Source organism: Seriola lalandi, unplaced genomic scaffold (genome assembly GCF_002814215.2).
Source record: "Seriola lalandi dorsalis isolate HSWRI2012SDOR001 ecotype SW California unplaced genomic scaffold, Sedor1 jcf7180002054901, whole genome shotgun sequence".
Taxonomy (NCBI): Eukaryota; Metazoa; Chordata; class Actinopteri; order Carangiformes; family Carangidae; genus Seriola; species Seriola lalandi.
The window spans coordinates 4,500,796-4,510,825 of NW_019525453.1; the positions used below are offsets into that span (position 1 = coordinate 4,500,796).

The 10,030-nt window shown below is 39.9% G+C and overlaps 1 protein-coding gene across 1 annotated transcript; it reads right to left on the reverse strand.

Annotated features, from left to right (window-relative positions):
• Window positions 1-185: 185 nt before the first annotated feature.
• On the reverse strand, window positions 186-8,706 carry gtf2a1 (general transcription factor IIA, 1). Its single transcript, XM_023430240.2, has 10 exons — window positions 8,483-8,706; window positions 6,677-6,778; window positions 6,141-6,330; window positions 5,740-5,804; window positions 4,610-4,685; window positions 4,310-4,431; window positions 3,620-3,718; window positions 2,973-3,275; window positions 2,509-2,598; window positions 186-1,859 (listed from the first exon to the last, which is right to left on the reverse strand). The coding sequence occupies exons 1-10, from the start codon at window positions 8,510-8,512 to the stop codon at window positions 1,752-1,754; spliced, it is 1,185 nt and encodes a 394-aa protein (XP_023286008.1). The 5' UTR covers window positions 8,513-8,706; the 3' UTR covers window positions 186-1,751.
• Window positions 8,707-10,030: the final 1,324 nt, after the last annotated feature.

Genomic DNA, 10,030 nt, shown 5'->3' on the forward strand with positions numbered 1-10,030 from the left:
GATGCAATTATTTTTTGTAGCCAATGAAAAAATTATAAATAACTAAATTCATTTGTCAAAAAGGTAAGCAACTCTTATTTTCCCCTTTGTGGTTCTACATCAATGACCTTATCAGTGTTTCCTTGGTGTTCATATGATTTCTTTCTACTCTATAGAGCAGGCCAACAACCAAATCAACACAACAGTCAAAAAACACATACTTTATTTCAAATTGCTGCAACAGGGGCACTAAAAACAAACTGCAGAGAAACACACAGGCCCCCGAGTTAAACTCACTTTGATAGAAAATATTCTCATTTTAAAAATCATGAATAAATGAAAGCACAGGAGAACATATGGTGGACGAAATGATTTGGAACACAGCGTTAGGTAGCTTTGTCCAGCCAACAGAAAAAAAAGGAACACTTTTTAGATTATAAGAGCACAGTTTGGTGCGGCTTTCCAACCTTCTCAAAAAATAGAACATTTCATGAACTTTCAGGAATAAATATAAAAAAAAAAAACTAAAAAAAAAAAAAACAGGACACCGCCCTGCCCCACCAAAAAAAAATTTAAATCTCTATTTTACTATTTTAGCTGTGATTTTTTGAGATAATGTCGTGTGCAAGAAAAATAAACCAACAAATTTCCAGAGAAAAGCAGTGACAACACACATGAATCATCATACACACGTGACCCCCTGCCACATGCCTCTCTCACACACAACTTGACAGAACAGAGCACGCTGTGGTTATTGATTAACTTGACTGATTTCACTACACATTGATAAACTGACAGTGCAAATTTTCAGACGGCTGCAGAGAACTAAAATAAGAGCAAAGAAGAAACACCAACAGGACAAACTTTCAGACATTTTGTACAATTCTTAAATGAATTCGGTGTTGGATCTGTTCTTCCTTTTTTTTGTTTTACTTTTCTGATAAAGATGGAATGAAACTCCAGAGAAGCAGATGAACAAACTAACTTTTTTTGGATTCAGCACTCCCTACAAGATTTTAAAAATGCCTTTACGCAACTATTAGTTATTTTGAAATTAATGTAATTTTTACCTTCTTTGTCTTAACCCTTCATAGAACATATTTTAAAAAAATGTTTAAAACAATAACAGGTTGTTAACTACATAAAACACTCTGGAGCACCATTTTCATAAACATCAATTGAGACAGAATTACGATCCAAGAACAAAAATTAGAAGCCAAAAAAGTTGATTCTGGCCGTTCTAAAGGCAGCGATCTCGACTGGTGGCACTAAATTCGGACTTAAACGTAGACACGAGTCAATCCAGTCAACCGACTACAGTGCATTATGAAGGTGTTTTTCATCTACGGGGTTATAATGAATGACTTCTGACCTCCTGTGACAGGGCAGGTCACGTCACCCTGGTCCACTACACCTGTACGATGTGAAACGCTTACTTTCAAAGTACGTGAACTCTGTCAGGAAAAAACGTAGAGAAGCCCGGAAGAGGAAGAAGAAAAAAAGAGAAACAATGCTCTGTTCACACAGGCTTTCCCTTCTCCTGTAAGTTTCTCATCTCGCAAGGCTAGCCGAGTATTATTGACGACACCCAGGTTTTACAGTACCCTCTCAGTCCTTTGGGTTTGTCAGAGTTCTCAAAGACTCAGAAGAAGTTTCCTGAAATGAATCCAGTCACAGGATATGGAAGGATATTGAAGTGTCTGTTAACTGGATAGAAGGAGTTACAGAGTTCCTGCTCCTGTTTTTTTTTTGTGTGTTTTTTTCCCCCTACTTCACCATTCGGCATCCCCAATGGCTTTGGAGAAGACATAGTCTCTCCCGTTCAGATTCATGATCCCGTCCTTCAGGTGGAATTTCCATTTGTTCTTACTTCTGTGAATCTGGGGAGTAGAGGGAAAGAAATTGACATTGTGGGCGTCAAGGATAGATGGACACTGTTTCAGCTTACAGTGGACACAGGCTCTTATGTCTTTAGCCCACGCACACAGAATGCTCAGCGGGACATGTACACTGATATTAACCAGCGCTGATCTATGGTTCTTTAGCAGCTCTGAATTAGTGACTCTGATGTAATAAAGGATTGTGAATATCTCTGTTTACTTCATGGCAGTAAATTCAAAATAAAGAAAGATAAACAATTAAACTATTTATGAGGCATTTAGCACTTGCTCATCCTTTAGTGTGTGACAGTCTTTACACTGGAATTGTATAATATGGGCAAAATTTTATAACTTCTGTTTTAAACAATATCTGTCATTATGTGTCATTAAGCTAAAATTACATCTATTTGTGTACTTAAAATATTACGGTGCGGCTTTCATTCACATTTTCTCCCCGTTTACCACCACAAATATTATTGCTTCAATGTATAAATTTTATCTTTGTCTAAATGTCGATATGAAATAACACGAGTTAGGGATTTGAAAGTAAAAATTCAATATCAGGAGATAGAAGGCAATTAGAAATAAGGCACCTCTGTATTTACACACACTGGTTGACTGTTGTCTCCCACAGAATAGAGTTTCTTACCTTGTCATACTGGCACACCACTACATTCTCTGTATCAAACAGCTCCTGGTCTTCCTCATCACTGACATCATCCCCACTGTTCAGTGGTTCCTGATGAAGAAACAAAACGCTCAGGTTGAACAATGTTTTATGTCCTAGATGAGGCGGAACATTAAAAAAAAAAAAAAAGGCATCTGGTCTATACAGCGTTAAAACACGTCTCTGGTGACATGGCCAATCCTGCTGAATCTGTTGAAAGAAAACATGCTAATGCATGACCTGATGATAATTATCAGATGACATAATTTTATTCATCACAGCAGTAGAACTACTTGACACTTGCATGAGCTGCCTTCTCAGATCCTCATCCCAAGTCCAGTATGAAAATAATGGTTTCTAACACGCACCACTGACAATCAGCTGCCATAAAACAGTAGCATTGATTTTGGGTCTGTTTAGCTTGAAAGATTTCCTCTTGTGCCCACCTCCTCCACCTGCCCGTCCTCTCCCCCATCCTTGTCCTTCTCCTCCTCGTCATCCTCATCATACTCCTCCTCCTCATCCTCGTCCTCCTCTGAGGAGGTGTCTCCGGCTCCATCCACCTGCACAACCATGGGAGGCTGCTGTGCCTGAGGCTGGGGTTGACCCTGGGGCTGGTCTTGCTGCTGGGCCTGAGGCTGTGGTTGGGCCTGTGGTGCAGCTGCACCCTGGGCTTGCTGAATCTGCCGCACCAGAGCAGCTGTTGTTGCCTGACCGGGCTGAGGTGCCATAGCTGCTGCCTGCATCACCTAATGGGAAAGGGGACCCAGAAAGAAAACAAGGACAGCATGATGCTGGTTTGGCTTTGATGCGTGATTGTCATTAGTCTAATTATCACTAAATAAAATAACACTCAGTTATGCCAAGCTTCCTGTAGGTTTACCCCAAGGCTTCATCCATGTTGACTACAGAAGAATAATTCTGACAAATAAAACTAGAATACACTTATATATCCATCTATAATATGACAGAATAAATAAGGCTGTAAAATATGGTGGGAAAGCAGCACAGTATATTGCAGAACACAAGTGCATTGCAAACTTACAGATAAGAACAATATAATCAGTCATGAAGGAAGTGGAGAAGTGCTAACCTGTGTATTGCCTTGGACTTTGTTTGAAGCTAAAACAATCTGCTGTGGCTGGATGATGACTCCTGTTTGTTGGGGGCCTCCCTGCAGAGGAGCCAGGACCTGGACACAAAGTAAATAGCAAGAGTCCACATTTTATATAAGCTCTCAGATTAAAAGTTTTTAAAAAATATTTTTGTTTTTAGACTTTTCTTTGGGAGTTATATCTGAAAATATCATAAGCACGGCTAGGCCTCAACTGATGTACTGTAATTTTGAAGCAGTAGTAAGCTGAAAGCTGAAAAGCAGAGTAGTAAATGATGTATTAAAGTTAACTGTTCCTGCTTCATTTGAAGTGATGGATAGTGGGGTCATGGATAATGTTTCTTTAGGGAAAAGAGGTGAGCAGACAGTCCTGATTTCCCAGAATCATTTCATGTTTTTCATGGCTTTTATTTTCCCATATTTCCAAAAGTTGGTTCTTCCACTGCTTCCACAGCTACGCAGCTAAACCGCTTCATACAACATAACATGGGCAGATTTATGGACCGATTATACACAGGATGACAATTATTATATACTGGAAGTTGCTGATTGCCATTCTGAAGACCGCAGACAAAACAAGGCACTTCCAGCCCGCTTAATTTTTTAGTTTTCAAAAATTTCTCTCCTTTTACCAAAGCTAAATGTTCCTACTTGTGTGATCGGGCATACCTGTTGTATGACCGGTGCCTGCACGCCACCAGGCTGCATCTGCTGCTGCAGGAGGATCTGCTGCTGGGGCTGGATGATGTACTGAGCCCCATTTGGAGCACGGACCACCTGCAAGATCTGACCTGAAACACCACAAAACAGAAGAGAGATGAGGAGAGCAGTCAATGTATCGCATTAAGAGCACGCTAGAGTAAATTATACCTATGATTTAACTTGATATGACTATTCAGGAGCATTTTGTGACGGGGAAATAAAACCTGACACACAACATGCTGTACACAGATTGTGTGAGTGTTTTACCTTGGCTGGTGATGAGCTGTTGGTATGGGGTGACCCCTGTGGGCAAAGCAAGCGTTGCCGCGGTAGCTGCTGCACTCTAGAGGAGAAAAGGAGAACACACATACAAGAGTGATTGAAATGAAGCAGTAGGTAAAACTCATTCACACGCGGAACTTGGTCCTGAGGCTAAATAATATTTCTAACTGTGGCCTACAGGATTGGATTCATCAATGTGGAAATCAATGGTTGTCATGGTGTAAAAGCTCTACAGAGGTATCAAAAATACACCCCAGGTACAAACACAGGTATTTATGGTCTTAATGTGAAGTACCTTTCTCTAGAGAAATTTTAATATTTATGGAGCACAGCTCAATCTCTTAACAATTAAAGCGCTAATATTCATATTCCCCTGGCAGATGTAATAAAAGCAACTTTTACATATTTTCATTCATTCGTTTTATCTTCCAGGTCTGATAGTGAAAGGTTGTAGGATTAAGAGGGAAAACATGGTTTACTACAGCGGCACAGATGCAAGCCTCGCCAATAACAGATGGCTTGCTGAACAGAAGTGTTGTTGATGGGAGCCAGTGCAGAAAGGAAGGAGAGTGTCGACGCTCCATTGTGTGAAATTAAAACTGATGAAGAAAAAGGTGTGTTTGTCATTGCGTATGAGACAAAAAGGGAGCGTGTAAAAGGGTGTGGATGTGGCTTTAACTGTAATCCAGGCTACTACACAGCTCTGTGATAGTCCTTGCTCTACTCTCTTGCCCTCCATGTCCTCCTGTCTATTACTGGACCAGTTATCCTGCTCTGACAAAAAGGCCTACAGACAAACATTAAGATTCTTTGCTGTCTTCTTCTTTTTGGCAGGCTATTGAGTGGAAAATAGTCTTGTGTTTCTCTCAATGAAAATATATGAAACAAACAGAGTTAGTGAGAATCCTGCAGTCTTGTTCCCTGCCCATCAGAAACAAGGTCATATGACTGCTTATAAGCGATAGTCTTTGGTTTATTTCCACTGTCACAATAGTTGTTACATTTCTTTGTAGCACTTATTTACTTTCTGTTTGAGGAATACACAATAACTTCTACCACTGCAAACCCCCAAACTATAATTTTACATTCAATTTATTTGCATATAATCTACTTACCATCCCCGTTGCACTCATGTGCTGAAGAATCTTGGAATCCTGAACAATGACTTGCTGCTGGGGAGCTGTGGAGAGAAACACATCTAAGTCATGCCATAACATGCCCCAAAACAATGAATATAACCTTAAAAGAAGAAAAAGAAATTGGTTTTAAAGAACAAAAAATTATGTACAAAATCTGTAAATTGGTTGGGCCATTTAATATACTAAGTAATCATAAAATAATTGCTTGTTTAATATCAAATTCTTTCAATAAGTCACTTAAATAGAAGGATTTACTTGTGTATGTTGAGTAAATAATTTAAAAGGTGTATATGACTTTCAGAACAACAAATGACAGAAGTTATAGACATCTGATTCAAGTTATTTTAACAATAGTTGTAGTGCTGGTGCTAACCAACCTTGCTGCTGCTGGGGGGGCAGGATGACTTGCTGAGTCTGTGCTGGCTGGGTCACCGGCTGGACCTGTTGGACCTGTTGGACCTGTTGAACCTGCTGCTGCTGCTGCTGCTGAGCAGCCTGCAGGGCTGCCTGCTCTTCAGTATGGAAGCCATCCACTGCCTTGGACTGCAACAGTTTGTTCTCCCATAGCTGTAGCATCGAGCAAAGGTGGCAGAAGGGCATCATTTGTCAGGAGGCTGTCTTTGAGTGTTGCAAAGCTAAGCTTATAAATCTATGAGCAATACATTCTTACTGTAGGTTTTTGGGAACTGCTTTAAATATCATTGTTCAAACACAGGGTTTAAATTATTTTTAAGATAAATCCATCCAGTGCACCTTTCAACAGACTTTATTACTGTCTGGGAGAAGTTTGAAACTAACTAGTTTCTAAACCAATCTGAAGCAGAAGATTAAGCACTTCTCACCACACTTCTGATCTAGTAATATTTCTTCTGTAGTGGTTGCACACAGAAACAATAATGCTGAGGACAGTTACCGTTTTCAGCTCCAGAAGCACTTGCTCATCCACACCCTCATCCAGGAACAGCTCTCGCACCTCATTGATCACATCCTCAATCACAGACTTATATAGTTTAGGCTATGTGGAACAGGAGAGAAAACAAGTTTACATTAATTTTTTGCAAAAAATAAAATAAAACATATGCCTTTGGTATCAAAAAACAATATTTCTCCTGTCATCAATGTTTACATAGAAGTTAAAGTGACTGGTACATACAAAAATATGTTAAATAGGAACACAACAGCTTCACCATAACACCAGCAAAACATGTATAACAGCCAATAACCAATGTTCCTTTACATTTAATTTTTAATTTTAATTTTGCGTGTTATCTTGTGTATAGCTCAACTCTAAAACTAGTCCACTGCTATATAATCCGTGGCATTTAGCTATAACATATACTCAGCATTGATTGGTTTATCATCCAAATCCATATGAACCAGGTCTATATGTGTCTGTGTCTCACGACGTATACAACGGTTCCCCTTGGGATACCGTGACATGTGCATACAACAACACCACCACCAATTACATACAGTTTAAAGGTCTGCAACAGCATAACGGTCACATTTCAGCATCAGAACAAAGCGGTACTTCGTAAAGCTAAAAGCGACACACAAGCAGGCCACCGCACTGCGTTCACCGCACTGCTTTGTCCCCAGTGTCCGCAGCACGGCCCTCGGTCTTTCCTTCCCTCCCCCTCGGCCTGTCTGCTCTCCACTATTTAAAGCACAGTCTGGTGTTTATATGTAGAGCCGGTGACGTAGCGTCGAGTAGCACCTTCCCATCCCGGGCAGTCTATATTAGAGAGCCAATATGGCTGTATAAAACCAGGCAGCGGAAAGGAGGAGGGCCAGAACCGGAGAGAGGGGAGACGTGGAAGCCATTTTACGGAGCGGCAAACTGCGCGCTCGACAGCCTCGTACTTTTACCAGTATGTGGCGGAATGTGAAGGATATTTTTGGTGTATTATCTTATGAGTGCTCAGCTTTAACTAAGCAGTATGGTCTTGTCGGTAGGGATCAGGACAAATTTGACATGAGATGGGTAAAAGTGGTGGTTTGGGGCGGCTAACCTGCCTTCTGGGCGTGGAATGGTGGACAATGATGAGGCATTTGACTGAGCGTTGACGACTTTCGACTAAGGACACTTTAATTTGTCAAAACATAAGCTCAATTCATTCGCAGTGGATGATGGCAAGGTGCTTTGCGTACATTTGTATTTCATAAAATATTCAGAAATAAACTATTTAGCTTAAATCTACCATTGATCCCTTTCATCACCTATTCAAAGACACAAGAAATGCTTTGAACCATAACTAAAGGAACAGCACAAACATACCGATAATCCATGTTTAGCCTTAACGTTAGTTAATTTCAAAAGGCTCTGAGACACTACCATGAACCAACTAACGGCCAACTCATGAAACCTCCAACCTGACAAACAACCCATAACTTACAACTTAAAATTGCATTTTCACCACTAAACCTGAACATCTACACCATTTACCTTATTTCTCTTAACGAAATAACACGTTACAGCCCCTCTTCATTAGCCACTGCTCCTACCAGATGGTTTTATCTGAGAAGAACTAGTTTCAGCAAACTGATTAAAATGGCCGATTGACTGAACTTAAGTCTTCATTTTATTTGACCAAGCAGTGAAGTGTTTGTTAAAAACAGATTCATTTTACTGCAACAAATAAAACCAGCTTGTCGACAGCTTTCCATTAACTTTACCCCCATTTTCCCCCGCTGACAATCCTTAGAGATTGATCCTTACCACTGGGTTCGAGTTTGCCGAGCTCGCCATTATACGCGTAGTGTAAAAACCACACGGAAATAGGCGAGAAATAGAGCCAAAAATTTACGAAAAACGAATTAAAACAACTGGGAACGATATTTTAAAACAGCCGGCATCACTTTTGTAAATAAAACACAGTTTTAACGGTCTTATTTACAATCCCGGGCTGCGACTCCCCAGCCGTCCTCCTTCCGTCGTTGTCCTGCTTTATATACTGAGCGATGGAGCTGCGAGTGCGCGAGACATAGGGCAGGGTCAATTCGCAGATATCGCGAGATTTCATGTGAAGCATGATGACCAATCAATGCAGCTGATGCTGGGAAATGTAGTTTAAATGCAGGAATTAATCACATTTCAGGAGTCTTACTTCCACACAACAGTGGGTAGGCTAATTGTTGATAATATGATATAGATAGTAGATAATACATTTATGTAAATCACATTACATGTATGTTAAATAAATAAAGTAAATATATCACCATACAGTTAAGCTTTATTTGAAGTATTTTGTGCAAAGTTAGTAAAAATATGACCTGTCCAATTTATTTACTCCACTTGTTTCACAGATTAAAAAACATAAAATAAGGGAACTTTATAAAGATTATCCTGGCAAAACCCTTTTTTCACCTGTTCTTGATTCATAAACACAGGAGAGAAAACGATTTAGATCAGGTTTAGAAAATGGATCACCAGAATTTTTTTCTCACTGCCTCTCAGGGCTTCAGTGGTGTAGCCTTTATGTTGAAGATTCTAATTCCAACTTTGCTCCCATCATTTTAACAATTCACTTTTAAGCACCACAGTAATTTTGTTTTCTGTGCTGAAAACATTTTAAATGCTTTTTTCTTTTTTTTTCTTTTTTAAAGTGATACATAGTTAGTATCAGTGATCAAACTTGAAATCTTGTTAACAGGCCTGTAGTGGAACTAACTGAGTACAATTTCCCAGGTACTGTACCAAGTACAATTTTAAGCTACTTGTATTTTAGTGAAGTATTTTCTGTTATTTCTACCCCATTTCACAGGGAGATATTGCTTTACACTCACTGAGCATTTTATTAGGAACACCTGTACACCTGCTTATTCATAAATGATCCAATCATCCACTAGTCATGTAGCAGCAGTGCAATGCATAACAGCATGCAGATACAGGCGAGGGGTGTCAGTTAATGTTGACATCAAACAACAGACTGGGGAAAAAACTCTGATCTCAGTGACTTTGACCGTGGCATGATTGTTGGTGCCAGACAGGCTGGTTTGAGTATTTCTGAAACTGATGATCTCCTGGGATTTTTACGCACAACAGTCTCAAGAGTTTTTACTGTGAATGGTGTGAAAAACACACAAAAAAAACATCCAGTGAGCAGCAGTTCTGTGGACAGAAACACCTGGTTGATGTGAGAAGTCAGAGCAGAATGACCAGACTCGTTCAAGCTGACAGGCTATGGAAACTCAGATAACCACAGAAATCTGATGCTGCAGTGGGCAGAGGCTGACCAAAACTGGACAGTTGAAAACTGGAAAAACG

What these genes read in the sequence shown, in the direction of transcription:
- gtf2a1 (XM_023430240.2), bottom strand. Translation starts at nt 8,512, where the DNA reads ATGGCGAGCTCGGCAAACTCGAACCCAGTG. An exon ending in CGGCAAACTCGAACCCAGTG is followed by an intron (nt 6,779 to 8,482) that starts GTAAGGATCAAT and finishes TGTTCCACATAG; the next exon opens with CCTAAACTATATAAGTCTGT. An exon ending in AGGCACCGGTCATACAACAG is followed by an intron (nt 3,719 to 4,309) that starts GTATGCCCGATC and finishes CTTTGTGTCCAG; the next exon opens with GTCCTGGCTCCTCTGCAGGG.